Here is a 19480-nt window from a genome sequence, read left to right as displayed (position 1 = left end):
GTCATATTTGTGCACTGTCAAAGTTTAAGGTCATATTTATGTATTATGCCCTTAGATTTTAAGCTGGACGCGCCCAGTTTTGCGTGTTGAACACATGTTTTGCCACGTAGGTTGGAGGTCATATCTGTGCAGTTTTGAATAGTTAAATGTCATATTTGTGCACTGTCAAAGTTATAATTGTCATTTTTATGTATTAACTCTAACATTTATCTGCATTCAATATTTAGATTAATTCATATTAATTCGATCAGTATAGTTAGGTCATAAATTAAGATGAATTGTATATTAACATGAATACGTAGGTCATACACAAATCTCGTTGATATAAACATGAAGTGCAATTAAGTTTTGTACCTTGATGGTAATTGGACCAATTTATAAACACATTATTTATTCTTTATATTTGTAGTACTTTTATGGAAACGTAAGTACGGTATCCTTTCGCACTAAAACTTCAACAAACTAAGACGTACATAGTTCCAATTTCGACGTCAATAACGATAGTCAGTACAGTGTACACGGACATATTCATATATATGCATTATTTTATTTCGTGATAACAAGTATAAATACAATATAAAATTGTTACGTATCTTTGTAAAAAAAATTATTCAATTATATAGAATTCAAATTGTTGCACCGAGAAAATCGTCGCGATCATTATTGCTCCATGTAGATTCTCCAACATATCATGATTATAAGCCTCTAGCCTTTTCCAACATGATCAATGAAACATCTTTTCTTTTTATTTTGGGTTTTAAATAGAAAAGTAAAAATAAAAAATAAAAAACAACAACAAAACAAGGAAATAGCAAAAACAATATGATTTTGTTTTATTAATTGTCGTTGGTTAGATTAATAGGATAATTTTTTTTTAGGTTTGACATACATAGTACTTTGATATAATTGTACTTCGTGTCCAAAAAAAGATAATCCTCTATATATCTCTTTAAAAATATAAATATTAAGACAAAATAAGAGCTTAATTTTTTCCTTACAATATCATGTATGATTGGAATTGATACCACTAAAGGTCGTGATGGAGTGAAAAATACTTCTACATTCTTAATCAAAAACTTGAGGTTAAAGCTCTGGGTCCAAAATCGGCTTTGATAGGAAGTTTTTTACCCCTATAATAAACTTTTCAATGTGAATTCAGAGTACTCGATCGTGAATATCGAATACTAATTGAAAAAAATAAAAATAAATAAAAAGATCAGTACACTGATGGTACGCATATTATGCATAGGAATATCGTCATTAATTATTACATTGTATGCTAGCTAGCTGGATTAGCTTTCACCAAAATCAATCATAATGCTCATAGCCTTTTCCAACATGATCAATGAATTACCATCTCTTCTTTTCCTTTAATTTTGGAGTTAAATAGAAAGTTTAAAAGAACAAAAAAAGACTTTGTTTTATTATTGTTCCTTAGATTAGGATATTATTATTATTATTATTGACATTAATTAACTGAAAGAACCTTCGGTGGCCTAACTTCTTTTTTCCTATTTTAATTTTTTACAAGTGCAACAACCATTTAAAGAAAAGAAAGCAACTGCTTTCAGGTCCTTTCATTAATAGCAAACTTTTGCTGTTTACATTTCCCTATACTCTGTCACGAGACTTACCACTTTCGAGGTAGCACCATACATGGTTTTGATCATTATCCCAGTTTAATTTGGGTGATAAATTAGTCCAAATTCATGTAATCTGGTAAATAATTCAGTAAGATTATGATTCATTATTTGACTTATCCTGATGCAAGTCATTTTGACTCAAAACATATACTTTGTACAAGTTAGAATTTTAACTCGATAATGTTTTGATCTATCCAAATTTGACTCAAGCCCGTTTACCACACCTAGCCAAGTTATAGTTCTATCAAAGTTTTGTGTGAATTAAATCTTTAATCAATACTTATCGAAATTAATTGAACTCGAGCCATTAAAGATTGATATACAACATGTGAATTCAGAGGCACCAAGGTAGATCCAAAATTTAAAGATGGGCCATAAAACTAACCATTTTCTTCCTGAACAGAGTTATGTCCTCATTAACTAAAAGGATGATGCAGAGAACTAAAACATATTGAAGGCACATAATTCCATTGAATTTCACTCAAATGCATAAGGGTTGCATCTATTCATTCAATATATTAGAGAGAAAGAACACCTAATATTAACAACAAAAATGAAAATTGGCACTTTACAATACATTTGCTATAAGTATACACTAATTCATAATTACAGATCACCGCGGAAGTATGGAGCACCGAAAAATGAACTGGAGAATGTGCCACCAATGTTGGGGAAAAGGGTTAGGAAACACATCAAGAAGAGTACACAACCCCATGCAAACCTCTCATTTCCAAGGGGAGTGATCTCATCTTGTGCAGGGACTTCCTCTCCACCGCGGAAGAAGGTTGCAAAGAGTCCCCAAGCCAGACATAGCACGCTTCCACTTAGACCGCCTATTCCTAGCAAAAGGGAAGTCGCGAAAGATAACAATGCAGCAGTGCTCCTGCCAAACATAGCTTGTGCAATGCGCCCGCCTTCTAGTCTTCCACATGGCAAGAGGTTTAAAGAGGTAACAACCATTCCTGCAATAGAGAATGACCGCAACGGGGTGAGCAAATTGGGTTGCTTCGCCACTTATTAGAAGATGATGTGTCACAAATTCATTCCCAACAATCTCCGGACCTGTACTTCTCACTCTTATGTAACTAAAGTTGAAGAGCATAATAGGGGAAGAGATAACAAGTCAATTGTTTCTATTTTTCTTTCTCACCTTATGCCGTTTACTACTCCTATAGCCTAAAAAGGAATACCAATTTTAGTTCTTCACCTAAAAAAAGTGAAATTAACCGCAATTAGGATTGCTTGTGGAAGAGATCAGAAAGGTGTTCAGCCATACAGAATAAGCACAGCTATGTTGCTAATTCACCTCACAGTTTGGCGATAGAGGCACCAAAAAGTAGTGTCAGTGACAGTTGACATGCAACAGTAGGAACTCTTCAGACATATGTCCAGAAGTTAATTAGACCCAATATTATTACTTAAGCCTCCTAGAATACCTTGTTCAACGAGATTAAAATGAAGAAGATAGTGATTATCCGAGAGTAAATGACTATGCATGAACAACCTATCCGAAGATACAGCTTTTAGAATATTAAACCAAATACTGTTCCTCTTCGTCTTATTACTCTTCTGCTGAATATCCCCCTTCAATTATCTATCTATAGTCATGACAAAAGGCATGGACTTAACCAAACTGAACGCTCTTTGTTTATGCATGAAGTTAAGAGGTGCTTTTTTAGGAACACAGCTAAACAGATGCTTTGAGGTCACACCATAAATTTACTGCAAGAAGTTGGCACAACAAAAAAAAAGGGAGAAGATTTCGAGAAACTCACCTAAAAGCCCAGCAAAAGCAAGGGGATCAACAGGAACTCCCACGCCTTCAACAGCATAAGGCAACACATTCCCAAGATCATCAGTATATGGCCCAACAACATATTGAATGAAGGAGAACAAAGGATTATTATAAAAGAACTGAGGTCTTATGTACCTGAAAAACAAAGAGAGGACAGTAAGCAGAAGTGATATAGAAAGGAATGCAGAAGAAATAGGACAATCAAATTAATAAAATCCACGCTGAAGAGGTTAGGCAGGAAGGAGAAAAGTATGATGTGCTAGAAAATTTCTCAAAACGGCCTACCAAATTTGCTCGTAAGTAAGTCATGCCAATTCTGCAATAGTTCTTTTTTCATTAATTGTAATGAACACATAAAACATCACAAAGTTTGGGCAATCAAGCTGTTCGTGCTTGTTAGTTATTCTATGGCGGCAAAAGAATTCGTACAAATTTAGACATATACAGATATTTAAGGGCAAAGTTTATGCAGAAGAAACGCCAGAAAAGCCATCAAGTGTTACAGGGAAATTTTTGTTTTCACAACCACAGTTTCTAAATCATTTCGGCCACAATAAGCTAAAGGAAAAAACCAAAACATGCATTCCACATGTAAGTTGTATACGAGACAGAAGTTACTCTAGTGCAATGCAGCATTTTAAGGGAGGACAATATTAATTACTTACAGTGCATTGTCGCCTCCATTAAAGCTTCCATCAGCCACAAAAGCAGCAACTGCAAGTATTAGCGATGTCAAGTATGCACTTGCTGTACGAGCAACTGGAATATCAAATAGAGCCTTTTTATTTGGTAGCAGGGACTCATAGTTATTCATGACACCGAGACACCCAGTCCAATTGGATGGAACAAGAAAAGATGGACTAAGTTTGACACCATAGCGGGCAGCAGTTACTCTTGTGGTTATCTGCCATGCATCAAGAAACATAACAATTATTAAGCAAAAGACAGACATCAGAGGTTTGTTGTTCATCATGATATAAAGCAATTACATCATAGTATGATAAAGCCTACAAGCTCGGAAATATAAAGATGCGACCACAAATAGCTACAATGCTTATCACAGGCTAAGAAAACTTAGCGAAATGATGCTTGCGCATAGGTCAAAACTCAAAACCACAGGTAAGGTTCTACATCTGGACAGGGGATAAGGAGGAAAATGGATAGAATGGATACTTCTAAAATACTAGAAAGCATCCATATCAATACCTATAGCGACATTCGTACATTATAAAATTCAATAGTTCAGTACATCAAGGCATCATACACCGACCAACTTAAAGATACTTTCTAGAATGCTAAGTGGTAAGTTGCATCGATTTTATATCTGAGTAATCAGCTATTTTTATAATAAATCAACTTTCCATATTCAACGTATAAAATGTCTATGATATAAAAATACTGAACTCCTTGCAACACATCATGTCAACCCAGTAGTACGAAACACACAACTTAAACGTACTTTATGCTTGAGTGTACTTTATGTTGTACCAATAGCTGCAACGAGACTTGGGAAGAACATTTCATGTATTTACATGGAAAAAAGAATTTCTAGGAATCTAACATTAACAAAAAGCAAACTTGAGATTTGATTTAAAGCTTTCATGAGATTTAGGCATCAACTCACACGATTTAAAGGAGAAATCAATGCATACCTCTGAAACTCCCAAAATGGTCAAGAAGCCACCAAAAAGAGGTGCAATGTTGGTCAAGAAATCATCAATCGTAGCATCAGGCTTAAGAAAGAAACCACTGGTCAAAGTTATAGTGCCCAAAGTAGTTGCGGCCAAAGCTACAGCACTGATGTAACCCCAAGGTGTACTTAATTTGGTTGATTCAAATTCAAGATCCATCTCTGACTTCGGTTGTACCACACAAGCCTGAAGACGAAAAAAGCATCAACAATATTTGTCATTTACACAGGCAACCAAATGGAATATTTACTAAAACCACCTGAAATGACACAAGTTGAGTCTTTTGTTCCACACAAATAAATGAATCTCATGTGACTATCATAGAATATATACTGTAATGAATGGAATTAATTTGTGGTTCGTTAAACTTTTCTGGATCCATTAGGTTGAGCTATTGATCTACATCACTAACTTCATTCTTAAAGTTCATCTTTTCTCCACAATCCATACATGTAAAAATTACTAAAGTGAAATCTGGAGTTATGTATGCTGCAATAGTTGCAAATTCTGGCTGATAGCTTCACAACTTCCTTAAACCAAGTAGCAAACATCCTCAACTAACCGTAATGTAGTTCATTCGCAAAAGCCTTAAGCGCTAATATGCATAACGAAACAGTCCAAATTAGTATCTTTGTAAACATCTAAAAGCATACCTGCTTTGCAATATCATTCGTCTTTTCCTCCATGAACCACAAGACGACCTCCCTTCCAGCAGCCTCTGATAACTTCTTTTCCAATTTGGGTATTACTTCATCAATAGGCCTTCTCAAGTTACCAATGAAAATTCCTCCATCCCCAAATCTCCTCACATCAGTTGCGAAGAACGTATCAAAGCCAAAGCAATTCCTTAGCTGCCAAAGAAAATTTATACAAACATCAAGATACACGGCGAATAGCTCCTAAGACAATGAAGTAGCTATCAACAAGTACAACATAACAGCAGGGCAAAAACTGCTAATCATGCATACAAGAACAACTAAACCTCAATACTAAGCAAGTTTGTATCCATTCTATATTCCTCACCAAATAAGCCGCTCCAATAAGCTCATAGACTCATTTTATATTTGAGCCGAGGGTCTATTAGAAACAACATCTCTAACTCTCAAAGGTAGAGTAAGGTCCACGTACATTCTATCATCCCCAGACCCACTTATGGGATTACATTAGGTAAGTTGTTGTTAGACTCATATTATAGAACAACAACAACAACAATTTCTAACCATGTATACATGTGCAAAAATGTTTTTTTTTTTTAAATGTATACTGTAATTAGACTACCACCACTCTGAACTAACCAACTTTAAATTCTGGATTGGCCTCTACATAAAAGGTCCAAGAAAAGAAAGAATCACACAATTAGAGGGGAAAATTACCTTGTTAAGATCAAGAGCTACATAAGCCTCCTCTGCCTTTTCCAACCTCTCCTTTTCTTTGGACAAACTATCACGAACCAAATTTCTAAAAAAACCAACAAGTGGGTTGCTACTGGTTTCACTATTAAGCTCTTTGAGCTTCCTATCAGCTCTCTTTTTCTCAAGCTTTATAGCAGCCTCAATTGATGGATTCCCCATAAACTTCTTGAATTCCTCATCAGTTTTCCAATCCATTTCTTGTTGTTTCTCCCTCTCTATCCTCTCAGACTCATGCTCATGAACACTACTCTGACCCTCTTGGACATGCACATCATTCTTTGAAGAATCATTTTCTTCAGAAGCTACAGCCACAGATGGAGAGGAAGATGAGGGTTGATCATCTTTTTCCTCAGCTTTAACATGAAAATTCAACCTCTTTTTATAAGGAACGTAAAGATTCAATCTCTTTGGGTTGTAATAAGTAGAATATAGGGAAAAGGAGAGTGGGTGTTGGGATTTTCTGTTTGTGAGTGACCAAGAAGAAGAGCAAGAGGAAGAAGATGTAGCAGCACAAAGAGCTGTTGCCATATGGGGTTGATCAAGAATGCTATGAACTGAAGAGAAAACATAGTGGAAACCATTTAAGGAAGAGAAGATTTTGGAATGGAATCTGATGGGGAGAAGTCTAGAAAGTTGGAGAACAAGTACAGGTGGAATGTGTTCAACACAAGGTGACAATGAAATTGAACAAGATGATACCCTACGGTGATAGTTTTGGAAAATAATAAGTAAGATGTAGTAGAAAATTTTGTTGCATGATTTAATTTCTACAAGTCAAAACAAAGTTAGAGTTAAGTTACGTCAACGTGAGGATTTAAGGATAAGGATATGGAAGGCAAATGAAGAGAGGACAAGTGGCCGTGTTGATTTCTCTCTAAAGAATCAAAATAATAAAATTAATTTTAAAATGCTAAACCAAACTAACTTATATTTCAATCTTAAATTTCTTTATTCGAGTACTGTCCAGACAAGAACCCGATCCCGATCCCGATCCCGATCCAGACCATATACTTATAAAATCCTCCATCGATTTCGAAAAGCAAATATATTTTAACTTGATATAAAATTTATAAAAAATAAAATACAATAAAAATTTATATTTATTATTTTAAATTAAGTGATGTGATTTACTGTAAAAATTTATGATCTTATGCTAGGAGGTTACACGTGATAAATGCATTGTTATTTCCTATCCACAGTTTTTTGGGAGCAATTTTTATCCGCTCTTAAAGCTCATTTAAAGTAGATAAAAGGTGCAGAGACTATTTATGGGAAAGCAAGGATGAAGGGAGGAAGGTGGTTCTGGTATCATGGGAAATAGTATGCCATCAGGGGCGAATCTATTAAGACCGGTCACACGCAAACTTCGATGGAAGAGCTCTATATATAAATATTAAAAGAGCATGACTCGTGTCAACACGGGTCCAATATTAAGATATTTATTTATTTATTCAATCTTGATATATTTAAATAAATTTTTTTAATAAAAGGATTGCATATGTTTTCTAAAATTCATCCGAAATCTAGCATGAGTTCAATATATGCTATTTTAATATGTATTTAGATAATTTAAATTGTTAACTATTGTAATTTATAAATTTTTTTTATGTAATTTTCAAATTAATATACGTTACTTTTTGTGTCCAATTTCGTGTGGCATTGATAGTCAATTATATTTTAAAAATAATTTAAGTTTTTAATTATTGTGATTTATAATATTTTTCTTCTATTCAATTTCAATGACACTAATATAATTTCAAGAGTCGACCAAATATTTTATATCTTTTAAATTTTTTAAGTTATTAATTATTGTGATTTTTAGTATTTTTCATGTAATATTTTTTAAATGTACAACATATTAAATTGTTTTTAGATATTTTAAGTTGTTAACTATTGTAATTTATAATATTTTTTACGTAATTTTTGAATAATATATGCTACTCTCCTTGTCCAGACTTTTGTATCTACGATAGCCAATTATATTTTTTAAATAATTTAAATTTTTTATCATTGTGATTTATAATATATTTTTTATTTCAACTTATGTGGCATAATGTTTAAATGACCATAATAATTAATTAGGGGTTATATAAAAAAAATATAATTATTATTACTTATTATTTATTAATTTTATTATGTGTATGTGTTGATTCAAGAAGAATTTGGAAACATTTAGAAATGTGTTGAATGTTACAGATGTTAATAATCCATTTGGTGTTTCTTGATCTCTCTACATTTATCTCTCGTGTGTTTTTACTCTTTTGTCTTTTGAATATATGTAGTAAGTTTTTATTTTAAAAAAAAAAAACATCATGAAAATATTTATTCATAGTATATATATATATATATATATAGTAAAATCATGGATTCAATATTATTAATTTTTCAATATATAAGTGACTTATAATAATTAATTGCGGGTGATACATTAAAATCACGATTGAAGCAGCACAAATCAATTTTTAAAAAAAATTGTTAATTATTGTTATTTACAGTACTTTTTATTTTATTTTTAAATAATATATGTTGCTTTATATCTTCTTCTGTACGTTCCAATTTATGTGGCTCTAATATAATTTTGATAGTCAATCAAATATTTTATGTTGACATATCATTTTGTTATTCTTATTTTTCTAATACATAAATGACTTATAATTATAAGGAGTGATATTGTAAAATCATCATTCGAAAGACGAAAATTTAATTTAAAACATTAAGAGTTAATTTCGTTTTTTATGTCTATTTTATTTTTCATTAAATATTATTTATTTTCTTAATACCTAGATGACTCGTAACAATTAATTAATAGCGATTGATTATGTTATTACTATAAAAATTGATATAATTTTATTATATCCAATAGTAATCATCGATAATTCATCGAAATAGTATATTAATTAAATACGGGATGCTATATTTGCATATGCAAAATATGATATTATTAAACATTATTTGATAGTGCATTATATTTATCTTTTACTATAGATTTTCTTTCTTTATTTTTTAACTTGATACATATTGACCCAACACAAATTCTAAGAAAATATTCATTAGAAATTTATTTTATTAAATTAAATTTATTAATTTTGTACTTTAAAAATTTTAAGTTAAGTTTAAATATTAGTATTTCTAGATAATAAAAAAATAATCTTAAAATTTAAATTTACTAAAATAAATAAATAAAAAGATTAGTTTTCTATATAAATGTCAATTAAAATAATAACATTGATTCACTTTAAATATTTAGTTGCAATTAATTAAGAGAATTTTTTATTTTGTCATGATTTATGGTGCACCGATAAAATTTTGAGAGTTGAATAAAACTTTTATCTATTTTTAAAAAAGTATTTTAACTTGTTAATTATTGTGATTTATAATATTTTTTATGTAATTATCAAATAATATATTTACTCCTTGTGTCCCAATTTATGTAGCTTCGATACAATTTTTAGAATCAACTAAAAATTTTATATGTCTTTTAAATATTTTAAGTTGTTAATTATTATGATTTGCCGTACTTTTTCTCTTATCTCAATTTATGTGGTATTGCTAAAATAATGAGATGTTAAAATAATGAGAGTCAATAAAATTTCTATATGTCTTTTAAATATTTTAAGTCATTAATTATTGTGATTCGTGGTAACAAATTAGTTTTGAACATAGTAGCCAATTAAATAAAAAAAAAATACTTCCAATATGTAGTTATAGTTAATTAATATAAATTAATAGAATATATTAAATATTTAAACCATTATGATGAAACAATGAATTATTATATATTGGGGCATGATATGTAATTAAGTGGGAGTGGAGGAATTTTTTGGTAATTGCATGAGAGATGGTCCAAACCACCTCTTCTATATAATAGAACTAGAAGTGCAACGCCCGTGTCAGTACGGGCCCAACAATAAAACATGTGGATTGCAATTTTTAAGTTTTAGGATTTATCTTAAAGTAGGAAGTTTGAGCGGTAGAATGTTTTAATTAATACCATTGAGCTCAGGGGAACAAGCTTGTAGCGCACATTTTATATATACATACATATATATACATATATATATGTGAACATTAAGGAGCTATGTTTTGCAAAATAGCACTATACATATAATTTACATAGGGGAAAAGACTCAAATATGTCATTGAACTATCAGAAATGACTCATTTATGTTATCCGTTAAAAGTTGGGCTCATTTATGCCATCACCATTACAAAACTGGTTCATTCATGCCATTACTTTTTAACAGTCAGTTTTTAAAAACAACCTTACCACGCGGTAGCTTATTAGAGGGTCATGTCATTTTTTATTTTTTTTAAATCAATTTTCTTTTTAATTTTTTTTTATCCATTAAAAAAAATCCACCCAATTTTTTGATCCATTAAAAATTAATTTAATCTATGCTTTTAAAATTTGATTAATTTTTCATGATCAAACAAATACTTAAAGATTTTTTTTTTTAAATCTACTGCTAAAATTTATAACCAAACGCTATTCTAATTAAGCATATAGTATGTCTTAGCATACATGAAATATTTTGTCAGCCGAATGTAAGTAATTTTTTATTTTTTTATTTTTTTATTAAGCATGGAATGACATCATCAGCATCAGGGGCGTCTCAAGAAATTTATGGTCTAAGGCAAAAATCAAACGGAGGTCTTGCGTTTTATTTTTTTATATAAAATTTTTCTTTTTTCTATAAATAGTATTTAATATATTTCTTAAAATTTGTAATTTATTATTACTAAACAAAAATAGACTCCTCAAATTTTGGAGTCTTAGGCGGCTGCCTTTTCTCCTAAGGGTTAAGCCGCCCCTAATCAGCATTCAATATTCGTACGTAATACTTTATGCATCATCATTTATTATTGCAAAAACAGGAAGGCGACAACATAACGACATATATAGTATACGTAGAGTTGACAAAATGAGAAGCTAACTATTAATAATATAATAATAATATTTGATGTTTATATATTCCTGCAGTTTCAACTGAAAAATGACAAAAGTTTTAGTTAACGTGAATCTTTTAAAAAAATAATAATAAAGTGATAAAAAACGTGGAGTATATACTCTCTCCGTTCCCTTTTAATTACTCGCCCATCAATTAAAATAACTATTTTATTATAATATATTTATTAAATGATGTTTACTATTGTGTTTGAAATTAATTTGAAGAAAAAAATAATTAATATTAAAGGTAAAATATGAAAACAATCTTAATATATCAAAAATGACAAAAAAACGAATCGAACGAGAATGTTTTAAGAATATATTCATGAAAAATTAATCAAATTTTAAAAACATAGATCAAACTAATTTTCAATGGATCAAAAAGTTGCGTGGATTCTTTTTAATGGATCAAAAAAAATTAATGTGGCCCTCTAATAAGCTGTCACGTGACAAGACTATTTTTAAAAATCGACTGTTAAAAAGTAATGGCATGGATGAGCCAATTTTGTAACGGCGATGGCATAAATAAGCCCAACTTTTAACGGATGACATAAATGAGTCATTTCTGATAGTTTAGTGGCATATTTGAGTCTTTCCCCTTTTCATAAATACAAAAAAAGAGTTGATGCATCCTTAGATTGGACTCTGCAAATGTATGACTGAGACCTGTTGTATGAAAGAATACAAGCTAATTATTAGAAGTTTATGATAAACATTCCAAGAAATTTAGGAAAAATAATAACAAATGTTGACCATCAATCGATCAATTTGACAGAAAGCAGTTGTTGTATATATCTTACACATTTGAAGTATCCAGTGAAGGAGAAAATGGATATTTTCTCTTGGTACAATTGAAAACTTTATCTATTACTATTAAAATATCATACCAGCCAAGTCATCCAATCATATCAAGAGAAAAGCAATGAAGTGTCTCTTTCTGCAACTTAATCAAATGACATACATTAGGATAATAGTAGCCAAAAGAAATTGTGAAGAAAGAGCATTAACCTTCAATCCATTTTTGGAAAGTTTGGAAACAATTGGAAAATAGAAGCGAATATTAATTCATGAATCAGATTAGTATCTTAAAGTGAAAACATTCATTTTCTTTTTCAGTTTGCCAATCACTTGGAGATTAAAGTTATTTATGCTGAAACTATAAGCGAATTTTTGCCTTAACAAATTTTACTTTTTTTCCCGCATAAGGCTCTCTACATTTAAGTTAAAGTTCTAGATTTGTATATAACAATAAGCCACTCAAAAAGTTGCACAAACATGTCGAAGACCAAATCTAAACTCGACTATTAAACATTATTTCTCCTTGCAAATATTATATTCTAGTAACTGAGAACTTCATGTTTTTTACCCTTGAGGAGCAGTAGCAGCTTTATTTATTTTAAAGTGTAGGCTCTCACACTTCCCATACCAATATTCTTTTGTGACTATTATTTCAGTCAGGTTGCACCCACGCCTACTCGAGGCATATTTTATGAATTAAGTAGCTGGGGAATCAATTTGATTTATCAATGTCATACGATAGACTGAACCCAATAAACTTGTACTACTCCCTCCGTCCTAAATTATCTGTTCCAAATTGAGACGACATATTGATTAAGAAAAATAATTAATAACATGGCTAGTTTATCATAGTATCCTATTAAACGATGTTTACATTTTAACTTAAAGAAAAAGTAATTAATGCAAAGAATAAAACATGAAAAAAAAAAAATTTATATCTTTTTGATTAATAAAAAAAGACAAGTAAAATTAGAAACCAAATTAAGAAATTTGGGACCGATAATTTGGGACGGAGGGAGTAGGTTATTAGACATTCTATGGCCAAAAAAGGATTCAGATCATATGCTCATTTTTTTTCCTCCAAAAGTAAAGAGATTTTATTTGCAAAATAAAAATATAAATATAATCTATAGACTTATTCAAGCAATTAAATCAGGAGGTAAGGCAAATTTCTTGATAGAATACCAACAAAATTAGTATGAGCATGAAGTTAACCTGAATGCAGGCAACGCGTTTGCAATGCAGGTTTAAAGCTATGCAGGCCGGTGCAGATTTAAGGCTATGTGGGATTGGGCAAGTTCATATTTTTCTCCCAATAATATGCGGACATGTTACAGCTCTATGTGGATTTAGGAAAAAAAAAACTAAAAAGATTAAATTCTTAATACTAAATTTTCTCAGTCGTACAAAGACAAAATACACAATAAACTGACATCAATCACCATAAATTAGCTCAAGTATTACACAATGTGCAATTACGGCATAACCAAACTTGTTCCTTGACTACTTCCAGCATGGTTTACCACTTGGGTAAGTGTTGCGTCCTAAGCAGGGGTAAGTCTGTCAAATGGGTCGGGTTTGTTTAAGAAAATCGGCCCAGTTTGACTCGATCCAGTTTGACTCGGCCCGGTCAACCCATGGGTTGTAGGATACCGAGTCCCGAGCTGATTTATTTTTGATTGGGCCTGATTAACTCAGTCCGAACCAAGTTCGGTCCAAGCCCGCCGGTTAACCGACCTGGAATATATATATATTTTTTAAATGGGTTGTTGGGCCCAAACTAGCCGTTGGCCCAACAGCTATATAGCCATTTTTGGATCCAAACGGCTAGTTTGAGATTTTTATTAAAAAAAAAATATTACTTTTAAAATTATTTTTTAACCCCGAAAAAATTTCTATAAATACCCTACACTTTCAAATCATTTTCCACACAATTTTTTATTCTCTCAATTCTCATTCTCTCTCAAATCTCAATTCTCAATTCTCAAACATTTTATATATTTAATTTCCTAAAGTGCTCACGTTAATTTTTAAATTTTGCGATTACAAAGTACGAGTGAAAGTTTCTAAAGTCGCAGCCTTCGGATACTTCCAAAATTTTGTATTGTCATTCCATCTCTTATGTTTAATTTGTATTTAGTGTATTAATTGTTGAATATTTAATTTTATTATATTTGTTTATTTTAAATTTTTTTAGTTTAATTTATATTATGGATAAATTAAGAAACCTTGCTACTAAAGGTGTTAAAAAAATTTATCCCGGAAACGGTAGTGGTAGTAAAAAGCGAATTACTAGCGGTAGAGATACTTCAAGTAGTAGATATATGTAACACCCCGTATTCAAGTACATATATTGGCGTATTCAATTACGTGTATTGGTCTTATTTATATGGAATTAATTTTATTTTATTTTATTTATACCGGAATTTGCCCGTCGATGGTTCCATACGAAGGTTATTGAATAAGCTTCCCAACGATATAAAGATTTCCAAAAACGGATAGGTTTCGGATATAATCGAGCACGTTCGAAACTATAAAACGGTGGCCGGGATATTGGGAATAGTAAATGTGCAGGAAAATTTCCTTCACACAAACTACTGAGGTCAGCCATTTTTTTGGGTCAACTTTGAACGATCGTAACTCCCTTAATATAATGAACTGGGAGAGCTGCCACCTATGAAAAGAAAGATCTTTGAGTCTTCTTTCCAATGAAATTGGTTTCATCCAAATCCGACATCTGAGTAATGAGTTATACTCGTTTTACTTCAGCCTCTCAAAATAGATTTTTAGGGTCAACTTCAAACGATCATAACTCCTTGTACAGGACGAACTGGGTGGCCTACTTTATATTAAATGAAAGCCCTTTGAATTATCTTTCCAACGATACCAATTTCACCCAAATCCAATATCGGAGTAAAGAGTTATGGTCGATTTACTTAGCCTATCAAAACAGTCCACCATGGACAGATTCGGATTTACTTAAATTTTAAGGGCAATATGGTCATTTTTAATCACCTCATGGACGAAAATTGGTCATTATATACATATACTTAGCCTCATATCCATAATTTATCATCCAAATTATTGAAGAATAAGAAACCCTAGCCTAAGTTCAACTCCAATTATCTTGTCATTCAACCGTAGAAAATCCAAATTGATTCCGTAGTTGTGTTCACCGTCTCGAGGGCTTCGAGAAGCACCCCTTATTTGTGCCAACAGGACTTCGAAATCAAAAGGGCTATTTTATGGTAAGGATGTAAATTATGTTGGTGTTATTTATATGGATATGTATATATATATATATGCATGTGAGCATAAGAAGTATGTTATTTGATTGTTGTTGAAAGATGATTGGAAATGATGTTGGATTATTCTTGTGCATAGTTGGATTATGTTGAATTGTGGAGGGATTTAGTGTGATGATGTGGTATTGAAATGATGATTATATATATATATATATATATACACATAAACCGATTGTTCAAGTTGGTTTTTGGAATGCTTTGCAAATATTGGTTGTATGAAATTATGGAAGAGAATTGTGGTGTTGGGTTGCTAATACTAGATGCCAAACATTTCATTGTAGATAAGTGATTTGTAAAGGCGGGAAGTTGTGTTGAATTGGTATCCGAATCTACAATGAGGTATGTAAAGCATACTCTAACGATGTTCTTTGGCATGAAAACACCAATGTTCCATCAAGTAAAATTCCGAGGTTGTCCAAAAACATGTATTGTTCTACATTACCAACGAAGTTGTTTCCATTCTATAAAGTGTCAAAATGTTTCATTGATATACCGAAAGGCTCCTATTTCATTGTTGTGATATTGATGATTTCGAAACACATTGTTGATGTACCAATGAGTCTTTATTACATCGTTATTGTATAGAAAGTCTATTACTTGATTCCTATTGATGTATCATTATTCCAAAGGTACTATATTGACATGAACACTAATGTAATAATCTCAAAAGCTTTTGAACTAAGTTATTGGAAAGATCTCTTATGTGTGTTACTTGATATACGTGTGGGTGGTAGCTCAGGGGCTTAAGCCTAGCATGGGCCGATCCTGATATTTGATATGATTACAGTTGATATGTACTGGGGGCAGCCTAATGGTCACAGTACGGTACAGTATTGATTATTGTTAGGTGGTTGGAGGTTCGGGAGGAGGAGGTAATGGCAAATGATAATTGTAAAGAATAAAATGAACGAATGTATACCGTTCCACAAATGTGTTGGAATTCAAGAATCCAATTCAGATTAATGATAATGTACATGATCCTAAAAGTGTTTATGAAGTGTGGTTCACTTCTATTATGATTTATTCACTTGCGTCTGATTTTTTTGATCCCCCATATCACATATGATTATTTACAGCTTTACATACTCAGTACATATTTCGTACTGACGTCCCTCACGGGGGACCTGCATTTCATGCTGTAGGCACAGGTGGTTCAGCTCATTCACAGCATAGATAAGAGTCAGGTCATACAGCTATTGTTGGTGAGCTCCAGTTTGCTTCGGAGCTTTCCAAGTCGGTCCCTTATGTTTTGTTATTGTACAGGAGTCATGTGTGGGCGGGGGTTTGTCCCGACCCTAGTTATGTCATGTATATCCTAGAGGCTTTGTAGACATAAGGAAGGGTAAAGTCATGGAAGTTTATATAGTGATGTTATATTTGTATATGTGGTGGCCACGACGGCCAAGTACTATATATATATATATATATATATATTTGTGCGTGTTGTGCTGATACAGGTAATTAGACCCTTCTATATGCAACAAAGTGCTGTCCAAATTTTTGGTGACATGTAAGTGAAAGTACAGGTATTTGAACGGGTTCTCCCGGACCTTCTCGGCTTCGGGTGCCAGTCCAGCCCGATGGGATTTTGGGGCGTGACAATATATCTGTGTGCCTCCGGCACCGCTTAGTCAACCTTTTGAGGAAGAAATAGGCGTACCTTTAGGTGTAGGTTCCCACGATATGAATTATGTAAAAGCTCGGGAAAATTACGATATAGAAGAAGAAAATGAAGTAGATGCGGTTAATTTAGACGAAGATGATGAAAATATTGGTGAGACACCCGCAGTAGGAAATGCTAACGTTAGATCTGAATTGGTTAATCTCCCTCTCCGTCCTCTCTGTGCCCCAAGAGCTCGTAAAACAACTAGTATTGCATGACAATTTTTTGATCGTATATCAAATACTCAGGTACAATGCAATATTTGTCAACAAATATATAAGCATAAAAGTGGAGGCAAGCAAGGGGTACGGGTACGTTAATGAGACATATAAGTGATGAACACGAAAAAGAGTTAAATATTGCACGAGGTGGTGTGGATGTTGGTGGCCAACGTAAACTAGAATGGACCCAGCAACCGATCAGCTAAAATGGTAGTTGTGGGTTGTTTATTTTTTAGTTTTCCTTATTCTGATGCCTTTATTCATTATATTCAATCAATTTATAATCCTCTGTTTAATGGTATTCCTAGAAGTACTTGTCGGGCCGATATTTTTAGACTTCATTCACAGTATTATTTTTATTTATCAACATTGTTAAAAAATATTCAATGTAAAATGTCTCTAAGTTCTAATCTTGGGCATGTTGTAAATAAAAATAAAATTTTAACTATTACTTGTCATTGGATAGATAGTAGTTTTATTATGCAAAAATGTATTCTTGCTTTTTTATATGATGAAGATCGTAAACATACTGGAGATTTTATTGTTGATTCGATTGCTAAAGTTGCAAAATTTTATGGTATCGAAAATAAAATCTTATGTATTACTTTTGATAATGCTTCTAACAATAAGACTGCTATAAAAAAATTAAAATTTAAGCTATCTTCACCGTTACCTGAATTTTTTCATATTAGGTATGCATGTCATATATATAATTTAATTGTAAGAGATGTTCTTAAATTTTTTTAGTTTTATATTGAAAAAATTCGGCTTGCCGTTGGTTTTATTTAAAGAAATAATCATAGAAGTGAAATTAGAGACTTTAAACTTAAATGTAAACAAAATTGACTTACACCGATATTGATGCCTGAAGAATGTAAAACTAGATGGTATGATTTTTTAAAAAATTGTTATAAATATAGAGTTCCTATTACACTATCTTTTAACCAATATTGTGGTTCGTTTGTTGATTCTGATGATTGCATGTTACATGATTCTGATTGGGTTGTAATTAATGATCTTATTAAGTTTTTGTAAAAATATTATATAGCTACAGTTGAATTTTTCGGTGCTTACTGTCCTACTGTTTGGAATATTTTGACATATATAACCGATATTTCAATTTTACTCAAAGAATATCAAAATAAAGAAGGTTAAAAAGATGTTGGTGGTGCCATGTTTGCTAAATTTAAATTTTCTTTTTTCCGATTCCCCCTATTTACTTGGTTGGTGCTATGCTTAATCCGTGCATTGGTACTATTATTTATACTAATTTAGAAATAAATACTAACAATGCTTCTCACAAGTACAACCTGATTGTGGACGGTTATGAGTAATGCGAATGAATACATAGAAAAATTATATAATCACTATGTTGATTTAGTTGATTTAGCCGTACCTACAAATATCACTCCAACTGTCGCTCTTCATCCTCCCGATGAGCCATCATCTTCTAAAAGGCCGGCACATAGTAGTTTTCCTGATCACTTTTATGATTTAAATTGTTGAAATAGTGTCGATGAGGAAGCTTACACATCAACTTATCAGGAAGAGCTTAAGTATTATCTTCGGTCACCGATGGAGGATCGCAGACGATGGATCAACGCGTTGGATTAGTGGAGGAGTAATGAAACACAATACCCTGTGCTTTCAAGATTAGCTAGAGATATCTTGAATGTTCCAATGCCAACTATTGCATCAGAAAGCGCTTTTAGTCAAGGACGACAACAACTTGGAGACAACCAACATTTATTGGGAAGAAATGCAATGGATGTTCTCGTTTGCCTCAGAGATTGGATTAGAGCTAAACGAAGAAATCAAGGAATGGAAGCGGAGCCGAACGATGAGCAGAGACTTGAAGAAATCATGACTTCACGGGAGAACTCAACAGAATCAAGTCCAATGCATGGTTTTGCCCCCGTTGACTTTAACTATCCTATACAAGTTCCCGTTAATATTGACATGAATGAGTTGAAAAAAATGATGCAAAATTTGTAGATTTTTCAT

General features: G+C 31.9%; 1 protein-coding gene across 1 annotated transcript; it reads right to left on the bottom strand.

The window, feature by feature from the left end:
* Window positions 1-2092: 2092 nt before the first annotated feature.
* On the bottom strand, window positions 2093-7298 carry LOC107840171 (probable zinc metallopeptidase EGY3, chloroplastic). Its single transcript, XM_016683924.2, has 6 exons — window positions 6503-7298; window positions 5783-5980; window positions 5091-5315; window positions 4104-4342; window positions 3419-3573; window positions 2093-2605 (listed from the first exon to the last, which is right to left on the bottom strand). Exons 1-6 carry the CDS (start codon window positions 7067-7069, stop codon window positions 2250-2252), a joined length of 1740 nt encoding a protein of 579 aa, XP_016539410.1. The 5' UTR covers window positions 7070-7298; the 3' UTR covers window positions 2093-2249.
* Window positions 7299-19480: the final 12182 nt, after the last annotated feature.

The sequence above is a fragment of the Capsicum annuum genome, chromosome 8, assembly GCF_002878395.1.
Source record: "Capsicum annuum cultivar UCD-10X-F1 chromosome 8, UCD10Xv1.1, whole genome shotgun sequence".
NCBI classification, from domain to species: Eukaryota; Viridiplantae; Streptophyta; class Magnoliopsida; order Solanales; family Solanaceae; genus Capsicum; species Capsicum annuum.
Note: the sequence above shows the minus strand (reverse complement) of the source record. Positions and strands in the feature narration are given on the sequence as shown.